Below are 21,208 nucleotides of genomic sequence, written 5' to 3'. Positions count from 1 at the left end.
ATTACTGAAATCCCTTGATAATACTTATTGCTTTGGATTCCATGGCTGTTTTCTCTCTTATCTTTTATTTCATCAGTTGTTGTTGAAACTCTAATAAATGTAATTCTTTTGGTCTCAGTGACCCAACACAATGGTATACATTTCCTTGTATGGGCTCTTGTAAAGTTTCCTGCTTCTTAATCCCAAGCCAAACCCTTGCTCCCAGGAATATCTTAGTCGACTTTTTGGCTTTTTAGGGGAGAACCTTGTGGAGAAGTCAGGGAGAATGAACGTGGGGGAGCTCATCCTTCTCCTTCAAATCTAGCCCACTACACCGTCCTCCTCCCCAGGGTTGGAGCCTTTGGAAAACAGGGCTTTGGTGTATTCCATCCCCTTGAAATCCTCTGCGAGGACCCTTGTCTCAGACCAGGCAAACTGAGGATAAACCATTTTTTTAAAAAATCAACTCACATTTATTTCAGGAAAGGTAGCTTTTTATCACCAGTCATTGTAGTTGCCTTACCAGTTAACACTGAGCTCACTGGTTCTTCAGATCCCTTCCAGTTGTGAGGTTGCTGTAGGAGGGCTGTTTCTGGTTGGGGTATCACATTGTTGCAAAGTTCTGCTCCTGAGTGTGTCACATCACCCATTTTGGGTGAAAGAAAGGATTGTTCTCATGTTGGTGCCTGTGAAGCCCTTCACATTTTTACCTATACCTTGGCCTCAAAGCACGGGTTATTATGGACTGGTTTAGCCAGTCTACATGATTGAGAACCTGGGCCTCACCCTCTGGCTCCCCCACAGTGATTTTTCTGCAACACTCCATTGATGCATTCATTTCTCCTCCTCCAGTAAGGCTCAAACGTGCTTCTAGAATTTTCATACTTTTCCAGTGAACAAAATGTGTACCTGTGAGCACCTGAGCCTCAGAGCTGTGTCATTTGATAGGAAGTGCTGGTAGGGCCACTCGGTATTTTTAATACTGGGTGGAGTGTAGGGCATTCTAACTGCTCTGCCTTCTCCGGGTCTCAAATTATAATCTGGACAAGAAGGCTTTCCAAGCAGGGTGAACAACAGTTTTCAAAGCATGGGCCCTGAATGAGACAGTGCAGGTCAGAAAGGAGAAGAATAACACAAATTATTTCCAAGGCACCTGTTGTGTCTTCTGTGTAGCTCCTGGGGCCCGGCTCTGGGGTCCGGGGATGTGGGTACAGAGAAAGAGGGTAATCCATAAGCACAGAAGGTACATGATGTGAGTTTCTTCCTTCACAAGGATCCTGGGGGATAGGAGACCCTGGTTCTTGTTCTCTCTCTCTCCCACTAACAAGCTGGGTTACTTTGGATCATTGACTCAAGTTTTTTGGAATTGTTTCCCCTGCTTTATATGCAGCCAATAGAAAAGTACCCTCTTCTCCTAAAATGGGTCATTTGTAAGGAAGGGATATAGCCTTTCTGTACCAGGAGCGTGTCACTTCCCTAGCAGTTAGTGTAACGGGCCCATGGCTTTCATCATATTCTCAGAGAGGCACAAGACGTTTGGGAATTTTGTCCTTGGATAATCTCTGAGTCTTCTCCTACACACGGAAGTCTGGGGTCCGCTCTTTCCGTGACCTCTCCTGTTCTTGCTCCCCTCATTTTAATCCTGTGTCTGCCCTATTCTCTGCCAGCTGTAGGGCCTTCTGGTTCTGGAATCAGTACTGTGTCTACACAAACACAATGAAGAGTGTAATTTTGACCATCTGATGCACTAAGCCAAATGACCTTCAGATGTTGACAGGGAACCAGTCTGGAGAAGTTTATTTTTTTGTCATTTTTTTAATCCAAAGGAAAATCTAATTTTAGGTTCTCTTAATAGACTGTGGTTCTAAATATAAAAACTTGACCTGTCATTCCTGTGAAAAAGCCAGACAGCAGCTTTGGCTTTGTGTTAGTGACCTCGGATTCGGTACAGGGAGGGTGACCCTTTGGCGTCCACCTAAAGCAGGGTGTGGCTAACTTTTTCAGGGAAGGGCCCGATAGTAACCGTTGAAGCTTTGTGGGCCATGTTTCCTCTGTTGCAGTGACCCCAGACTCTGGTGCTTTGAAAGCAGCCATCAAGACAACGCAGCTCCATGGCTGGGGCCGTGTTCTTTTGGAACTTTATTTACAGAAAGGCAGCAGGTTGAATTTGGCCTGCGGGCCGTTGTTTGCCAGCCCCGATCTAAATAAAGCAGGACGCTCTGGAGTGTGAGAGGGGGATCCTTTGATTATCGTGCCAGGAAGACCCGGCTGACATGGGGAGGGTCTGATCCGACAGCGGCAGCTCTGTGAAAAGTCACAGGGGAGGGGACGTTCAGGGGAGATGGGAATGAGAGTCCGCCGGCTGCTGGTCCTCAAAGAGCTGCTGGAGGAAGGTCCATTGGAGGAGAAAGAACCACCCCTCCGAGGGGTCTCCGCACGGGGCTGCGGCCGGTCCGGAGTGGGCGCGTGGCAGTGGCGCGCTCCAAGTAGCTTACCCACAGCGTGTCCCTGTCCTCTGCCCTCACAGCACCTGCAGCAGCACGAGAGCGGAGTGGAGGGCGAGAGCTGCTACTACCACTGCGTCCTGTGCAGCTATTCCACCAAGGCCAAGCTCAACCTCATCCAGCACGTGCGCTCCATGAAGCACCAGCGCAGCGAGAGCCTGCGGAAGCTGCAGCGGCTGCAGAAGGGCCTCCCGGAGGAGGACGAGGACCTGGGGCAGATCTTCACCATCCGCAGGTGCCCCTCCACCGAGCCAGGTGAGTGGTCTCGCGGGCCGGGAGGACCTCTCCGGGGGCTGTGGCTGGCTGCTGCCGGCTCGCGCGTCTGTCACCGACCTCCCGGGGGACCCTCGTGTTCTGCAGGGAAAGTGGCGAGCATTCTTGTCTTTTTTGTTGTTGGTGTTAAGCTAAAGGAACTCAGCACCGCTTTTCTTCAGGTGTCACGGGCCACTGCCCGGGGAGCCGGACACCTGGAGATGTTTTGTCTCCTGTCCCCAGATTCCTCTGGTTCTAGACTCCACATTCAGTTTGTTGCTTCAGAGGGGCATAAAGCAAAGGCAAAATGATGTCTTGCTCCGTGGTAAGAGCAGGCGGTTTGTGGCCTCAAGTGCGGTGTGGAAGAATGAACTTCAGAGAGGATCCAAACAGCGCTTGCTGTAAACGTTTTCACTGGGTCTGAGGGTGGTTCTGCGAGTGGGGCCCCACGCTGCCTGCTTCTCCTCAAAGAGTTGGGACCTTCCGGGGGACCTTGCTGCTTTCTGCCCCCATTCCTGTCCTGTGCTCCTATCTCAGGCACCTCGGTCCAGTCCATGCCTCAGCTTACCGTAGCTGGTCTCTCGCATCATCAACCTACCCTTGAGAGGTCACCATTGACCTTGGATTTACCCAATCCAGTAGCTACCTGCCAGGCTGCCTTTTCCTCCTGTGGTCTCTGGAAGTTTCTGAAAGTATTGCACAGTCTCATCCTGGGCGCCCAGCGTGTGTTTCTCTCGTGTCCTCCTGCTTTTCATGAGCATCCTTCCATGCCTGTCCCTGGCTCATGGTCCCGCAGTCTGCCCTCCCCCTCACTCCCATGCTGACATCTGCCAGGCATTAGGCCCTGGCCCTTGGCCCCCGGCCTTTGAAAGCTTTGCTCTCCTGGTATTCCCACATGCACATCAAACAGCTCCCTGGATTTCTTGCTGGTGCCACGTCGTAGACTCTGAGCTCACAACCGTCCCCTGTCTTGGTGGCACGCCGTCACACCAGCTGGCCACACTGGAGACTCAGGGCCATCCTTGATCTGGCCATCACCCGCAGCACTTTTTGCCACTGGAAGCTGTAGTGGCCCAGTGGGGTTCTTAATCTTACTTTTACCAAATTTCACATTTTTGTAGTTTTCAAGGGCAACAAGTTATAGAAACCTAATGAAAAAATGGCATGACAATTCCTCTCCCCCATCCCATTGCCCAGAGCAGTATCTTTCAAGTTTCAGTTGTTTCTTTGGTTACTCTTATTATTACCATATTTCTCAATGTGCTTCTACTACTGTTTCTTGATGTTTTTTCTATTTCAGATGTTCTCTATTGGCTTCCTACTCTGAAAGATGACAATTTCACTAGTACACCATCCTGCAAACCACACACTCCTCCTCACACACACCCATAGACTGACACGCAGAAACCTCAAACTACACACACACACACACACACACACACACGCCATCTCTCTACCCCCTACACCACCCTCCCCAGCCCCCTGCATACCCAGTTGTCCCTCCCTCCATCTTCCATGATGATTAAATAATAATTTGGGGTTATATTAATATTCAGTGTTTTCGTTATTCTGACTCTATAAATATTAATCACAGCTGAGCCATGTAGAGTTTTATAATTTCATTTACCTTCTTGTACAACTTTTTATTTTCCCTGGTTTTCTAGGTACCTATGATTAATTCATGGCTAGCCCTCTGCCAAAGTAGACATTTTCTAATCTCCGAAAGCCCCGCCAGATCAGTTGCTCTCTCAGTTTCGTTCTCTCCTGGAGGTGTCCCTCCTGAGCGCTCGCAGACCCCTCAGAGTGCCCCGTGCCCTGCCCCTATCCCCCAGCTGTTCCTTTGCTCTTTTTTTCCCACATAAATGGAATGACCAGATATCCTGAAGTGGGAGAATGTGTCCTCTCTGCCGGAGTAGCTGAGGTTTCATTATCACTGTGGAAAGGCCAGTCCTCCTGGCAGGCTGGGTGAATCACTTCTTTGGGAACCAGGATCATTTCTTGGGTACCAGGATAATTTTGGTCACCTCTGAGTCACTGCAAAACTGTCCTTTCCTGTATGTTTTTCAAATGCCTCTTCTGCAAAGTTCACACGCCGTAATCTCCGGGGCTTCTGCTCTGCTTGGTGTGTGCACTCAGGAGCGAGGGACGAGGCCAGCGCCCACAAGACCCATCTGTCCCCTCCTGCCATCTGGCTGTGGGGATCCCTGTCTTCCACATTTTGGCCTCTCTGTGATCCTATCATTCCTATTATTTTGCTGTGAAGTCACTTTACAGGATTCTCCTTCCTCCATCCATAAGTGTAGACCTATTTATTTCAGGGTTTGTTTTTGTTGTTCTTGTTGTTTAATTTTTTTTTTCTTTTTCTTTCTGTTTTTGGGTTGGGGGGGCCAGCTCTGCACACGTCATTGTTTTAATCTTCCATTAAATCTGGTCCCTTTCGCCTTTCAATTCTTTCTTTCACTCTACTCAGAATTCCCTTTTTATTAATGAGGTGCCCCAAACTAAATAGTGTACAGCTGCCATTTCACCCGGGGTCTATGGACTGGAACAAACAGTTCCCTGTTTTATAATGTAATACTTCTATTTATGCAGTCCGCTCTGGAATTGCTTTCTTACACCATTGCCTTCTGGGTTTCTCTCATTTAATGCGTATTAGGAGTTATTTTTCCCCCTGAAGTGTATGAGCAACTTTAGTCTAGATGATAGACTTCCTTTCTGTATTTCAAAATCCTTTTGTATTGTCTTTGGCCTGAAGTCATGTTTTTGCTCTCCACCCTCCTCCCTCCCTGCCCTGCGCCCTCCTCCCACTCACGCCCCGGCTACGTCCCTACTCCTCACTCATGACAAAAGGACAAATTATTAGGTAATATTCACACTGACATTAAAAGTAACTGGGTGCCTTTTCAGAAACCCCTTTATGACAACTCATCTTAAATATATCCTCCCTCCCCCCAGGGATTGGCTTTTAACTTCTTGAAAGAATGTTTTTTAAGAAAAGGGACATTGTGGGGGCACCTGGGTGGCTCAGATGGTTAAGCGTCTGCCTTTGACTCGGGTCATGATCTCAGGGTTCTGGGATCGAGTCCGCATTGGGCTCCTGGCTCAGTGGAGAGCCTGCTTCTCCCTCTCCCTCTGCATCTCCCCCTGCATGTGCTCTCTCTCTCTCTCTCTCTCAAATGAATAATTAAAATCTTTTAAAAAGAAAGGTCAAAAAAGGGACATTGTAGACCTCTCAGAACGAAGACCCAGCTTCGGTCATCAGCTTCGAATTTATCAACAGAGACTTGATCATATATTCCCAATTTTCTCTTCTCTCACATAAGGGTCAGGACATCAATCTTCAGCCGGAAACGTCATTCATGTAGCGTGAGGAAGCCTCAGGGAATCTGTGAGCACCTTTTTGGAACTCTGCTTGTTCTGACTGTGAGCTCCATGTAACTGGTGTGCTTTCTTGGGTTTTCTTTTTTTTTTTTTTTTTTTAAAGATTTTATTTATTTATTTGACAGAGATCACAAGTAGGCAGAGAGGCAGGCAGAGAGAGAGGAGGAAGCAGGCTCCCTGCCGAGCAGAGAGCCCGATATGGGGCTCGATCCCAAGACCCTGGGATCATGACCTGAGCCGAAGGCAGAGGCTTTAACCCACTGAGCCACCCAGGCGCCCCTTTCTTGGGTTTTCTATACAGGCCTCCTGTCAACATCTCCTTAAAGGAGGTGGTCTTTCTTCCCTCCTTTTCTCCTCTGCTGTCCATGCACCAGAAAGTTTTATAGGAGAAATCCCTTTCTTTTCTTCTCTGAGCTCAGTCTCCTGTCCCCTTCTGCAGGTAGCCAGACTTCCCTTTTTGCAGCTGGTGGAGAGAACTCTCGAAGAGTTTCTTCCCTGTGGTGGACGAACATAGCCTTTCAAATTTTACCTGTTCCCTTAAGTCAGTATGTTTTCTGGTCAGTCCAGCTTACCACGTAGTCTGCCAACCCAGGTGAATTTGGAAGTACAGAGGAGGAAACACTGAAGGTCTCTACTGCCCTCCACCACTTTGTCGTCCTGGTCAGGGTTCAACTCTGTCATCCATCATGTAACGCCCCTCCGGAGAGGCCTCCTGGCCAGACGTAAACCATCTAGGTCCTGCCCTGCACCAAAGGGCCAAGTCTCTGTTGTTTGGAGGTGTGCTAGTAATTAGGCTACTGTCCCCCATGTGGTCCTGCCTGGGGTCAAGCTTTACCCTTACGTCAGTGGGCAAGCCATGTCCTGTATCGTATCATCTCTAACCCAGTGTGACAGTTTTGTGCTTACGCTTGCTGCCCTTACCCCTATACTAGACAAGCAGACAGACAGACACACACACACAGTGGGCCTTCCCTTTTAAGAAATGACTTGGAAATACACAACTTAGAGAAAGGGGACTAACTTAAACAGGTGAGATCTCCCCCCACCTCCCAGTCTCCCCTGGCCTGGTTTGGTTATTGACTTGAGTGTATGTTCTGCAAGACCAAGTGATCTCTGGACTTTGTTGGGATTTGGTCTTTTCATTTCATGCTTACAACCGGGTAGAGGTAGAGAAAGCCCATTGCTATATGCTGACACGCTGGGTTATGTCTCTCAGTTGCTGGCACTGGCTGTTTACTTCCCCTTAGTTGACCAGAAGCTCCTGATAGATGGAAAGCTCTCGTAGGTGGGTCATGTGTAGGATCAGCTTCCCTCTTTGCTTATTAAAAAGGCATTTCTGGCTCCCAGGCGAAACTGTAGTTAATTTCACTCTATCAGTGCCCTGAGCTTGGAGGAGACAAGAGGCCCTTTGTACTCCTCCTGTCTGCCTGCCTTCTCTTCCTCCTCGTTTTTTTTTTTTCTATCTTACCCTTGCCTTCACTACTTTTTTTTTCACATAGTCCTAGATCTCCAAACTTTGCACAGATAAAATCGAACGGTTCTTGATCGCGTCCCGACTGCATTCAAGACTTTGTGTGAGTTGGGGGACACTGCTGACGTCTCCTCTCATCTCTTCATGTGGATTCCCCGGTCCATACGCCGGCCCAGGCATTCGAGGCAATCAGATGATGACTCAGTTTACAAAGGACAAAACTGTTTGGAGTCTAAGAGCATATTTTGCTTGGAGCGGAAGCTGGCATCCCCCTTTACTGACACGCTCGAGGTAGTGAATTCCTGGGGTCGGGAGGCAGGGGCCGGCCGAGTGATGATGTGGATTTGGTGACGACCCGTACTGAAACACTCACTGGGTTTGCTTGATGGATTATTTTTTCAAACCAACTTTCAGGGAGTTTTGCTGAACTCCTGCAGCTTGAGAGAATAAGAAAACATTCTCTCTTCAGCTTTCTCACTTTGTTCTGTTTTTATTTTTCAGAATTGGCATAAGGCTGCCCTTCATACAAAGTATGAAGTACATCTTTTTTTTTTCATAAGTAGCTAAATTATATGCAATTTCAGTGTAATTTTTCGCATAGCACTGACATTTGCTGTAGCCACGTCCAAAATTCTGACGCATTGTTTTTGTAAACCAAATAGCAACGTTCTTTGTTTCTTCCTTTTTACCTCGTCTTATTCATGGGACTTAGGGAAGGCATAGGGACAGCATATTTCTAACTAAAGACATTGCATGTAAAAGCACATCAAACACATTGGAGTGAGTGAAATTTAAAGCACTCGTGGAGGAGTGCAGGAAATGTGACTTTATCTGTCTTAAATACATTCCCTGATAAGGACTATATGGACAATAGGATTGTAAACTTCAGTGTGCTTTTGGGAAAGATGCTTTACAACGCACAGATGAAGAGAGATCACTGCAGATCAGCACGAAAGAGAGTATGCTATCATTAAAGGGGAAAATGGAGTTTATGGAATAACGTGATTGGGTTCTGTTGGTTTGATTACTTCGATTCTGTTTTTGAAAAGTATTTTTCTTAAAGCTTTTAAAGCTTTAAAATAACCAAAAGTTTATAATTGAGGTCTGTGGCTGCTTCCTGGGTGGAATCTGCTTGCGTGGAGTCTGATAGAGCATCGGGCACATGGCAAGAGCTCACATTTTCCTGGTGCTTGTAGATAGAGACACCCGTGCAGTTGCTAACAGTACACCAAGGAGTGAGTCGTGGTTGTCTTTTGTTCATGGAGATGGTTTGGTATTTGTCACTGAAAAGCGTCCATAGTTTGATTACTGTCTGATTCTCTCGCATTTTGCATCTACATGGAGAGGACAGGAGTAGTTCTTAGGGTGTACACTGTCTTGTTTTTCTGTTGGAACAGAGTTCCTGATTTGCCTTAATTAGTCCTCTAACAATCTACAAAGGTCAGCGCCAATTGCCTGTTCATTTACATTTGTAATTGTGATGGCTTCTGATTACATATTCCTTGTCTTAGTCCTTCCTCTAAGTATATGCTAGTGTGTCCTCCCCTCCCCCCTCCCCCCAACCCCCCCCCCCCCCAAACCCCCCAGACCAGTGTGGAAGCCGAGGATCTGACTCTTGAGACAAGAAACCTTTGCAGTGACGGCCCAGCCTGCTTTCGAACTTCAGCGTCTGTTAGGGAAAGGCATCTTCGAGAGGCTGTTGCTTCTAAGTTGGAAATATAATGAAGCCAGAGTCAGGGAAATTACATTGATACCAGGCAAGAAATCTGAGAGCCATTATCTAGGAGCCTTCTTGAACTGGGTAATTAAGGGCAATTAAACTTTTCTGTTTGCTCTCTGCAAAATATGCTAACGATCTGGTCTGTTGGAAGGTGGACACGTGCAAAGCACAGTTTCACTGCTGTCCTGTGCTCCTGTTCTGGAAGGGTCTCTCCAAAGAGGATGGGACATCACCATAGTCATCCCTTGGGCAGTCGGTCTGTAGTCTCCGACCTCCTATATAATCTGTTTCCTCTCTGTGTTCTCCAGGAGACACCAACATCCACACCAAGATGTTGACCTTTTAGAAATTATTCAAAACCTGGCTGCAGTAGGTCAAATTCAGTGATTCTTAATCATTTTCCCTTTCATATTCTGGATTGGGTATTCACTAGTTGATTTCTTTTTATGGAATGATCAGAGCTGCTAGGGATTTGTTTGTTTGTTTTATTTCAGTAAATAACACTGGAGCACACATTGCCCTGTACAGGGGCTGTCCATATGGCTACACACTGCTGGGTCAGTTAGCCTTGCTCCTGGTCGGTGGCTCTCGGTTGTCCTCCATCCTGTCCTCTTGGGTAGGTAGTAGTGTGTGCCCTTATGGCCACCCAGTACGGCCCACTCTGAGAGGCAGCAACATCACGGCCACTCCCTGGGCGCTGCAAAAAAAAAAAAGGGAAAGAGCAAAGGCACTTGCTGGTGGTTATTGGAGTTAGGAGAGAGTACATGTGTGTGTGCATTTTGAGATCAGCATTGGCTAGTGCCCTTTTGAAGGGCATGCCAAAGACCCCCAAAACACAGGAACCCCCCCCACACACACAGGGGAGACTTAGTCATATGTCATCACACCAAGTGTTACTTTAGTGAAAGCTTTATGCCATCTCACCTCTGAAAAGGGGCATCCAAGGAACTTGAAAGTGTGCACCTTGTCCTTTAGGTGAGCATGGATGGTTAGCCAGTGGGTGGGTGTTTTTGCTGGGCTGGGGTTCTGTGCCTGGATTGAGGGGAGGGGCCTTGCAATGACCACTGTCTCAGGAACCAGTAGCCCTGTCCTGTGTGCAGAGCCCTCGTCCCAGCCTCTGCCCTTCATACCTCTTGTGTCGCCCCAGTGTATTTTTCAAGAGAAATAATGACTTGTATTTGTTTTGCCTTTAGAAATGTGCAAAAAAATCCATTTCTTGAGCTACTTAGGTTCTATATTAAACTTGTTCCTGACCTTGGTTGGGGTCCAGGGAGGAAAATAGAACATGCATCCCTTTGCTTCAGAAATAGCTCAAAGGCTTCTCAGACTTAGAGATGTTAAGGAACCCCCTTCAAACTGTGACCCAATTATGAGAATTATAGCCACATATGCTTTTTTTTTTTTAAACACTGACTAGAAGTGAAAAAGTTTTATGTCCTTCCAAATCAGTGTAAGCACTGCCCATAGTTCCCTGTTTGTGGGGTCTCTGGGTCCCTTGAGAGCAGCAGGGGAACTTCTCCAGATACGTTGCCTGCTTGTCCAATATGGCAGCTATGGCCACCTGGGGCTGTTTAGGCTTACATTAATTGAAGTCAAATACAAAACTTAAAATTCAGTTTCTCTGTCATACTAGCCAGATTTCAAGTGCTTAATGTGGCTCATGGCTACCTTGGTGGACAGTACATATTTATAGAATAGTTGAGAAATTTCTTTTGAACAGTGCTGGGAACCTCCCTGGGATCCCCCAGACTTCAGGCAGGCCCAGGCTGGCTTTGAGCTGCATTTTCTAGAACGTTCTTTGGCTTCCATTTTAAAGAACATGGTGCCCATCAGCTACCTGCTTTCTGCCAGCCTGAATGGGCATGTTCTTTATTGCTTGCTTTTCCGTCTCTCTCTCTCTGCTTCCTTTTCCCAGTATGGGAGCAGTATGTTTCACAGAGGCATCTAAGCCTCTTAGCAGGGTTGAGGGAGTTTGACTGGGCTTTCTAAAGATGTGTCTTTCAGAGTGCATGTTGAAGGGCTTTTTATAGTCCGTACCTCAAGACTGTCTTGAGACCTTTGGTGTATTATGTTAACAAAAGGAGCTATTGATTGCTTTTAAAAGATCCTTGACCTTTGCTCCAATTAGAATATTAAAAATTGGACAGTGTGTGATTTTTCTTGGAACAGACCTGTTGTTTTAACTTAAAATTTTATCCCAAACTGTCATCTTCTCATGAAGTCAAAAAAAGAATCTGTGCTCTTTTCTTCCAGTTTTCATTGGTTTAAAATCCTAAGCTTAGGACAGAGTTTTTCCTTCTGGACTGCCTTCGTCTGCTTCAGGCTGCCGCAACAAAATAGCACGGACTGAGTGGCTTCACTAAGAGAAATTTGTTTTCTTGAAGTTCCGGAGGCTGGAAGTCTAAGATCTAGTTATTGGCAGGTTTGGTTCCCCCCAAGGCCTCTGTCCTCGGCTTGTAGGCGGCCACCTCCTATTCTCACATGGCCTTTCCTCCACGTGCCTCTTCCTGGTGTCTGTGTGTCTTATAGGGACACCAGTCGGACTGCTTCAGGGCTCACCCGAACAGCCTTCTTTGACTTGATCACCCTTGCCCTCACTCCAAAGACACTCCGATCTGAGCAACTGGAGGGCTAAGGGTTCAACATAAGAATCTAGGGGGAGGACACAGCTCAGTCTGTAACTTGGGCTTTCTGAGGACATCCAAGGCCTGTTTCATGTTCCTTTTTCAATGGTCATTTTTGATATGGAGGGAGGGTGGGAATGGTGGTGGATGTGGGGGTGAAGGGAAGTCGGAGAGATGCTGGACGTCAGGCCCCGCCAGCAACCCCACAGCGTCCAGCCTCCATCCTTGTTGAGGCCCCTCGCATGTGAAGAAACAGAGCCAGCTCCTCCGAAGGGGACACCAGAGGGAAGCAGAGGTGCTAGAGGAGACTTGTCAGGTCTGGGGGGTGCTCGGAGCACGGTACCCACTGAGGCTGAGTCCTGACACAGCCTCCACTCAGACCTCCTCCTGGCGGGGAGGACCCCGGGGAGCCCCCAGTCAGTCTTGTGCAGCGATATTCTCATGCCTGGGAAACCGGACAGTCTCAGCATCAACAGAACTCGCCCTTGTTGGGCGCTCCAGCAAGCTGCTTGTGTGGAAGGTTGGTGCGGGAGGGATTTACAGCCACATCGACTCCTTACTGTTGCCCCCTGGTGCTTTCAGGGGCAAGCAGAACTCATGGGATTTGTGGATAGTGTTGCCCTGGTACTTTTTTTGTTTTGTTTTGCTCTGGTTGGGGTAAATGTCGCCGGGGCCTTGCCATATTCTCTGACCTGTATAGCAGACAATTCTGTGTGGTGTGAATTGGTTGGGGCTCCATCCAAAGGATTCGGAGTGCTGGAAGTACCTGAAGGGCTCGTTATTCTTTGCTTTTACCTTACTCCACATTAAGTACTCCATGCTTGACATTATATAATGATCCCAGTGCAGAGGTTTTCACCCTTAGTAACTTTCATTCAGGGCCTGTCCCCATTTGTCCGCAGGGTGGGCACATCCTCATTCCCAGTTCTGATCTTTGCAAATGTGAACCAGGGATGCAGGCTTCAAAGCCGGCCTCCAGAAGGGCCTTCCTTTCCCGCAGCGGTATAGAGCAGCAGCTGTTCACCCCTTCACAGCCCAGTGTGGCTGCCTCAAGTCTCTAGGGGCCCCGTCTTCCGGGCTGTCTGTGCTCAGTGCCTCCTGTGACTAGTGACTGCCATATTGGACACTGCAGAGAGCGGACATTTCTTTCCCTGCAGAAAGTTCTCATGGACAGCGTGGCTCCAGACAGCAGCTAAGCTGGGAGTCGGAGCCGAGGCGCGGGGCAGTGCTCTGCCCGCTCTGTCTTCCCTCCTTGCTGTGGGCTGACTGACTCATCCAAGGAAAAAGTCGAGCGCTTTGCCCCAGGGACAGGGTTTTTCATACCTAGAAAGGAATGTGGTCCATTGCTCGATTCTCAGTATATAAATGAAGAAACCCATGAAGACTGAGGTGAGAAAAGGGGCAACAGTTCTTTGTGACTCTGCGTTCATTGGAGTGCAAGCCTGGGTCTTCTCGGATGCTTGGCCCTGATTTATGTCCTTTTCCTAACTTTCAGAGTCCTTTGTGCTTTTCTTGTGTGAGTCAGCTCCCAAAGCATTGAGAAACCCCAAGGAGTGGAGAGGGCAGCTCTGATCCTGGCAGCTGGGGCAGGGGTCTTTGCTCGAGTGGTTCCAGCCTGACACCAGTACAGGAGCCTTGTGAGGCCCTGATGTGAGGAGGAGGTGGCCCCGCGCTTGGCCATGCAGACCTGTGTCCACCCTGGGCATTTTTATGGCCATAACTGGAATTTTGCAATAGACATTAGCTGGAATTTGGCTTGGTGGGTCTTGAATGATTAACAAAACAACAGCAAAGGCTATGTTGGCAGTAAAACTCAGAACAGAATAAAAACTGGGCCACAGTTCTTGAAAAAGGGTGGGAAAGGAAAGGTGCAGGAGGGATGGGCGAGTGCTGAAGATTTGGGAAATGAAGAGGCAAAGATAAGGCACAGGTGGGGAAAAGACAAGATTTGACCTTTCTTGGTTTTAGAGAAGAACTATAGCTGGTGAAGAGGGGACTGATTTGAGTCCGGAAGTGGAGTTTGCTAGCTCTGCAAACAGGGACGTGTCCTTAGTATGGCCAGGCTCTGGGGAGTCTGCCAGCAGGAAGATAGTGTAGAGTCTGACTTCTCCCTCTCATCGAGGAGGGTAGGGTCCGGGAGGGAGACAGACACCAAATAGACAAATTCAGAATGTCAGGTGTACAAGGTGCTATAAAAATCGAGCCAGGCAGGGCCGAGTGAGACGGTGGAGTTGTCTAATAGAAGGTACCCCGGAAGAAGTCTCTCCGGGGAGGTCACGTTGGAGCTGCGTGGGAGGATACACGTGAGAGTGGTCCTGGCAGGGGCCCAGCAAGCACAGAGCCCCTCGGCTGGGGTGGCTGGGGTCGGAGCAGGGGGGCGGGCAGAGGGCTGGCTGGGAGACCGAAGGCTGGGAGCTGCCGTTTGGGCAGCCCAATCCCTTGGGCCCTGGCAGGGTGTGGGGATTTGAAGTCCGCTCGCATCAACATGGGGAGTCCTTGGCAAGGTCTGAGCAAGGCGGGGGTGACGGTGTGACCGTCACTAGTCAGGTTGCTATGGAAATCTATGTGTCTGCCATAGTTCAGAAGGGAGTCGTGTCCCTCCCCATCACCCCGCCAGGCCTAGAGGAGAGGGGTGACTGCAAGTAGAAAGGGCACCACTGACCCTGAATGTTTAGAGGCTGCTGCCGCGGCTCAGCCGAGCACTTTGGAATCCTCTGCTTTAGCCCAGGGGTCAGCAGCTTTTTTCTCCAAAAACAAAATCCTTAACTGGTGACTCATCGCCTAAGTGTGAAGCACAGGAAAGACTCGTCCTTTTGACTTGAGGATGCGTTGTCTCTACTACAATGTAAACACCACGCACGCACGAGAATGAGACACTGTCTCTGGGCAGGGTAGGTGTGAGGATGACCAAGGCGCAACCTTTCATCTTCTCTTCCCCTCCACCTTCTTTCCGATGGGCGTGCCGTTCCACAGAACTTGGTGCATCAGATTGCGATGTGCATTTCTAGAACAAGAATTTCATTTCACTGCCTGCTACTGTAATCCAAAAAGGGCTCAGTGCCCCAGCACCTTTGTTCTCTTAGTGTCCCCGCTGCTGCGTGCCCAGAGGTCATTATCCCACTCTGGAAGGGCCAGTGACCCAGCTCTGATGTGCGTGTCTAGCCAGCCTTTGACAGACAGGCCTGATCTAATTCCGCAGCCATTTTATTCTCCACGGACATGTGCCCCGACCCCAGGCGGATCTGAAGGCTTCCTTAGAACACATAAGACCTCGGAGATTTGTGCCATACTGTACTGTTTTCTCTGGGCTTTGCTTTAATCAGGAATGTAGACTGGTGTGTGTGTGTCTCTGTGTGTGCGTGTGTGTCTGTGTGTGTGTGTGTCTGTGTGTGTATGTGTGTGTATGTGTTTCCAGTACATGGTATGCAGACACAGGGCTTTGGGTCCCTTTTGTAAGACAAGTTTTACATGGCTAATTGGGAAATAGTGACTCTTTTTTAGTAACTGTTTTAGGGTCCCTCTCCCCTTGGGATTGTCAGGCTTATGTTGAAAGACCCCCGGAGGGAAGGATGTTGGTATATATCACGGATATTTGGAAAGAATTTTTTAGCCACACCTGGCTGCCGTGTGTGAGAACAAATTTAATTTATTTAAAAAATCTGGCCACAGGCAACCTTTTCTGTTTGTTTCTTTGCGGGGAGGAGGGTAGCTGGGAAGAGCAGCAGCAGCCCCTGGTTTGCATTTGTTTTCTTCCAGATTTGACCAGCCAGCAGAAGAGAGATTATCTCTAAAGGATATGAAAGGTTTAATCATTTTAATTTTGTTTTTATTAAAGTTTATCATAACTTTTTTTCTTTCCCCGATGTGCCTGGGTAGAACAGAAGGGAGAGAAGAGGAGGTAACATAAATATACACAAACCCTCAAGCATTTGGTTAATAAAACTCTAATGGGCGGTACCACGTGGGGAGGAAGTGGCTGGAAGGCTGGGGACGACAGCAGGCTGACCAGGGCGTGCTGTGACAACACGGAAATGTGGCTGGCAGCTCAGAAGCTCCCCCTCCACCTCCAGCACATGCTTACTGTGGGGAGCTCAGGGCTTTCATTAAACAGAAAGCAAGCGCCCACTATTGTTTTATTCTCCTTTCGTTCTCAAGTGCCCGGATCCCTAAGCCATTTCTAGCTGAAGAAGTCTAAATTCACAGAGAACTAGAGAATTTGGTTCTGTCAGACTCTTCTAAGCCCTTCCCATAACAATGAAATATCCACACCCAGATCATCTGAAGACTTGCTTTCGGCCCAAACCTCTGACGTTGTGTGCCTGGGTTTTATGAAACATTCGTAGTCTTGACTTTCTGAGTAGGAAACTGTCCCATAAATTATGGTACAACAGCATATGTAGGATCCTAGTTTTGCAGGCCTCCCGGCTCATTTTCCCTTTCGGGCAGTAAAGTAGGCTTCTTTCAAAGTGAATGCATTTGTCTGGCATCACCTGGGTGTGGACTGGAGGCTCCCCGGGCCCAGCGCCATCTTCCTGTCCTCCATGGCTCTGAAACTCGGCAGGAGCACGAGTGTTTGGAATCCTGGTGCTGAGACCCGCCAGGCCACGGCGTCCCCTGAGAATGATGAAATTGCATTCACCCTTCTGTTCTCACGAAGGCTGGAAGCTTGACTCGCACACTTCAGCCGTTTTTTTAAGCAGCAGGATTAAAGCATTGTCATCTCTTTAAACCTGACTTAAGCAGGTAGTTCACTGAGCCAAAATATATACCAGTCTTGAAGTTTGGTCTACGTTGGGCTTTTCAGTACTTTGTCTGCTATTTTTTATGGGGGAAGTGGTTTGTTCATCAGCAGAGAAGCAGCTTTTTGTAGGAACAGCAGCTATGATTCCAGTTCCTTGAACCAAGTAGCAACTGCATTGGGGGCTTCAGCCCAGCTGCTGGATGAGCGTCCTGGCCCCTGGCAGGTGGGGCCATCAGTCACGTGGTCCATCAAAGTTCCCTTGGGGTCTGGAGACCCACCGGGCTTTTGGGCTATGCCTGCAGTGCTGGGGCTTCCATGAGGAGCTGTATTGGGTGGAAGGCTTCCCTGCAGGGCTGTGTTTGGACCCAGCTAGGTTTCTCCTCTCAGGAGACCCAGAGCCCAGACGCCGTTCCAGGCTTACAGGCATCTGCCACGCCCAGCTGGCCGTGTTCCAGATGGAAGACTGTGCCAAGCAGTCTAGCAGCCTGCAACTTTGGAATTCTTTTATGGGAGTTACTTGAACCAGTAGAAGGGCAGCTTTCTTGGTCACTCTCAGCTGGAGTTACAGGAACAGTAGACATGAATAAACGCCCGTATCATTCCCTACGGGCTTCTTGATTCGGGCTTGTTATCCACAGGTTAGGCAACGCTCAGTGCCAGTGCCCTGTGCCGGACTTCTGTCCCAGGTTGATCACAGAACATCTGGTTTGTACAGGAGGGCTTGGTCCTGTAGTTTTTGAAGTTATATAGACTATGAAGATAGTAGAAGGGGGGGGGGCAAGCAGACAAAAATATTATTTTATCATAGCCTTCAGCTGTGACTTACAGAAACACTCCAACAGTGGATTAAAATGAATTAGAATTTTCATTTTCTTTGACAAAACTGACTCGAGAGGAGGGCAGTCAGGCGCAGGTGTGAAGGCCCCCCCAGGATCAGTAGGGACCCACCTTCCTTTGGTCTCCCCAGACAGCCTTGGGCTGCTCCAGCCTGCTCTGTAAAGAGCTTGCCGCAAAGCCACACCCACTTGCTTCCTCTTCCATCTCATTGGCTGGAACTTGGTCACGTGAATCTTGCGGTCCAGTAGAGACCAGGAGATGCCGTTCTTAACCGCGGGGTACTGTTGTCCCGGATAGAATGAGTGTTCTGTTCACGAGGAGGAGCACTTATTACGAAAGCAATTAGGAATCTCTGCCATGCATCTTTTAAAGGATAAGGAGGGGATTAAGTAAACTTATGATTATGTGGTGGAAATCTGGATAGCCATTAGGAATGTTCTTGATTAATATTTAAGAATATAGAAGAAGCTCAATAGACATGGATGCAAGACACAAAAACCCGTGTAATCGTCCTAGTTTCCTTTAAAACATATATAAATATATTGAGATGATTATAGGTGATTTTTATTTCCTTTCATACCTTTTTTTTAATTTTCAAGATTATCAACAATAGGCATTTACTGTTTTTATGATGGGGGGATGACAAACTTTAAGTGTAAGCCATAGAGAACTTGGTAATTACTACCTCGTATTTGAAATATACTTGATGGAAAAAATAAAATGAGTAATAAAGGGGAAAATCTATAAACATGTAATGATAATGGGATGATGATGAGTAACCGTAGTGCTGTGGTCTCATCAAGAACAAATCCCATCATACTAATAAGATGAAATGAAATAATGTACGTGAATTCTCATTGAAAAGGGAAGTTGTATTGTACAAAGGCAAACTTACATTCTGGGGACTCTAAATGTACTTCAGAAACATTCACCCCTTTCTCTAAGCAATTGTTTCTCAAGGTTACTCAGTGGTAACTCTTTCCCCCATTCTTGCACTGGAAACTCTGGGATATATGGAGCTTTGTAGCTGTTTCTCATGCACCTGTTAGTTATAAATGCTAGTTTCTCTGAGAGATTATAAAAGAGTAGAAGAAATGATCCCTGCCTATGATCTTTTGGGGGGACATGAGACACACACATATGAGTAACAGGGTTCAGGATGACCCACTGTAATTACCGTCTAGTAAGGTGGGACGATAAATATCCTGGACTTTCCAAGGTGTGAGGAATTCTTGAGCTGAATGACTGGGGAAGCTCCAAGGAGCAGGCTAATCTGTTACAGGCAGAATGGATGGGTAGGAGCAGGCGGAAGAGGACACAGGGGTGTGGGAGGAAGTTCAGGAGTTTGGATGAGGAGTTCAGGGGATGGTGAGCAGGTCATTCTAGCTAGAAAGAGGATGTTGAGCCAGGATCAACAATTGCAGTCACATTTTCTTCCATCTTTTGTGTCTAGCTTCCTCTCTTTTCCTCTCCACCACACAGTCCTCTTTTTTGAAAGACAAATAGGATTACAAGTGTGAGTATCATAGATTTATTAAAAACAAACACATGAAAACTCCTGTTTCCCATAATCTAATCAAATTCAGAGCCTAAAGAGAAATTTTCACATGTGTTAAACCTTTACCTGTATTGAACCCTGACTAAAACAAATACTAATAAATAGGAATACTGTATTGATTTCCGGGCTCTTTGTGTGTGAGGGGGAACTCCAAGTGCTGGTGAGAGCTCTGTTTTTATTTAATTTTTTCATTAGTAACTTGAAAACAATAAACAGTAAATGAAATTTCTATACAATCTGCAATGTTTATGCGGTAATGTGCATAATTATGAATACTTAACAATAGAAAAATTATATAATTGCACTAGAGGTGTTAGGAATCTCAAAGTTTTTCATTTTAAACTTATACTTATTTAAAAACTTGATTTTGTTGTAGTTTTAGACTTACAGAAAAGTAAAGAATCAAAAGAATTCTTATATACCTTTATCCAGATTCCCCATATCTTAAACTTATACTTCATTTGCTTTACCGAGCTCTCTGTTTCAAAACCTCTCACCCACTACATCACGTGTAAAATATGTATACGGTCATGCATTGTTACTGTTCTGTACCATTTCAGGGTACGTTTCAGCCATTGTTCCTTTTGATCTCCACATATGTCAGAGTATGTTTCCCAAGAACAGGGACACAATCTGAAATAACCACATAGAGATTACTCAGATCGAAAATAGCATTGAGACAAAACTTCTTGGTAATCTACAGATCTTGGTCAGCTTTTCCCAGTAATGCGCTTTCTTTCCATGAAAAGAAAATCCTAGATCACTTGTTGTATTCAGCTGTCCTCTCTAATGCCCTTTAATCTGGAATGGATCCTCAGTCTTTCCTTTTTCTTTTATAATCTCAAAATATTTGATGAGTACAGGTACATTATTTTGTAGAATGTCCTTCAGTTTGGGTTTGTCCGCTGTTTCCTTCTAATTAGAATCAGCATTTGTGTTTTGGTAGAAATTCCAAAAAAAGGACATTGTGTTCTTTCTCGAGGATCCTGTGATTGAGGGACATGATACTGATTTCTCTCTCTGTCAATTACTTAGTTATGGTGATATTTGATAGTTGACAGTGACGCTCCTATAAGGTAAAAGATGAGGAAGGATCTGGACTAGTGGAATGGGGATTTAAGAGTAAGACACTTTGGGGCCCCTTGGTAGCTTAGTCAGTTAAGTGTCTGCCTTCAGCTCAGGTCGTGTTCCTGGAGTCCCAGGGACCTGGGATCGAGTCCCACATCGGGCTCCCTGCTCATTAGTGAGGCTGCTTCTCCCTCTCCCTCTGCTGCTCCCCCTGCTTGTGTGCTCATGCACTCTCTCTGTGTGTCAAATAAATATGTAAAATCTTTAAAAAAAATGAGACACTTCCTGCTGTTTAGGTGGTCCCATCAGGAAGAAATAGGGAGAAAGTAGCCAAGGATGATTGCAAGGTGTCTGACATGGATACCGAGGTGGGTCCTGATGCTCTCATTGGGAGAGAGTAAATTGAGAAGCCCATATGGGGAAGAAAGAAGCATGGAAAGGATGTTATCTTTGAAACCACATATTCTCCCCTCATTCCCACTTTTCCAAGGAAATATATCTCTTAATCAGTACCACAGAGTCTTACACATAATTATAATTATGTGCTGTTTATTTATCTCCTATTGTTCCAGAAAGGTTTGACAACTTTGGCTATGTAATATCTTCTTACTGTTAATCCCTAAAATCTTAAACCTTTGTGGAGCAGGGACTGTTTCTTGTGTTGCTTTGGTCAGTAGCCCCCGATCCAGGATCTATCCCATTGATTCATAGCTCAGCCAAGGCCATGCTTCCTTGGGTGCCATCTTGCTAGATTCCTGTGGGTCCTGCAATGGGCTCTGAGCACACGCTGATGCCCTGTCCAACACACTCACTCTGCCGTGTCTTCTTTGCTCTTGTTGTCTTTGTCCTGCTCCATGTTCAGCCCTTTTGATGATCAGTGAGAACCAGCCCAGAAAAACCACCTGAAAAGTTGGTGCATGGATCAGGATTATCATTATGAGAGGAAGGCTGCTGCCTTGCGAAGAGCGTGCCGAATCCTATACAGCATCACTTCTCTTCTGTTTCTGCAAAAGCTCATCCTCTTCCTGGGTGTGTTACTTTTTACCTTGGCCAGAAAATTGACAGTAAATGAC

At 47.1% G+C, this 21,208-nt stretch overlaps 1 protein-coding gene across 2 annotated transcripts in view; it reads left to right on the top strand.

Moving 5' to 3' along the window:
* Window positions 1-21,208, top strand: part of ZFHX3 (zinc finger homeobox 3) — a 232,001-nt gene that overhangs the window by 132,744 nt on the left and 78,049 nt on the right. For both annotated transcript variants that reach the window (XM_032854052.1, XM_032854051.1), the window contains one exon: window positions 2,507-2,738. In XM_032854052.1, coding sequence (XP_032709943.1) covers window positions 2,507-2,738 — 232 coding nt within the window. The remainder of the gene's footprint in view (window positions 1-2,506; window positions 2,739-21,208) is intronic.

Source organism: Lontra canadensis, unplaced genomic scaffold, assembly GCF_010015895.1.
Source record: "Lontra canadensis isolate GAN:19392208 unplaced genomic scaffold, GSC_riverotter_1.0 scaffold8, whole genome shotgun sequence".
Lineage (NCBI taxonomy): Eukaryota > Metazoa > Chordata > Mammalia > Carnivora > Mustelidae > Lontra > Lontra canadensis.
Note: the sequence above shows the minus strand (reverse complement) of the source record. Positions and strands in the feature narration are given on the sequence as shown.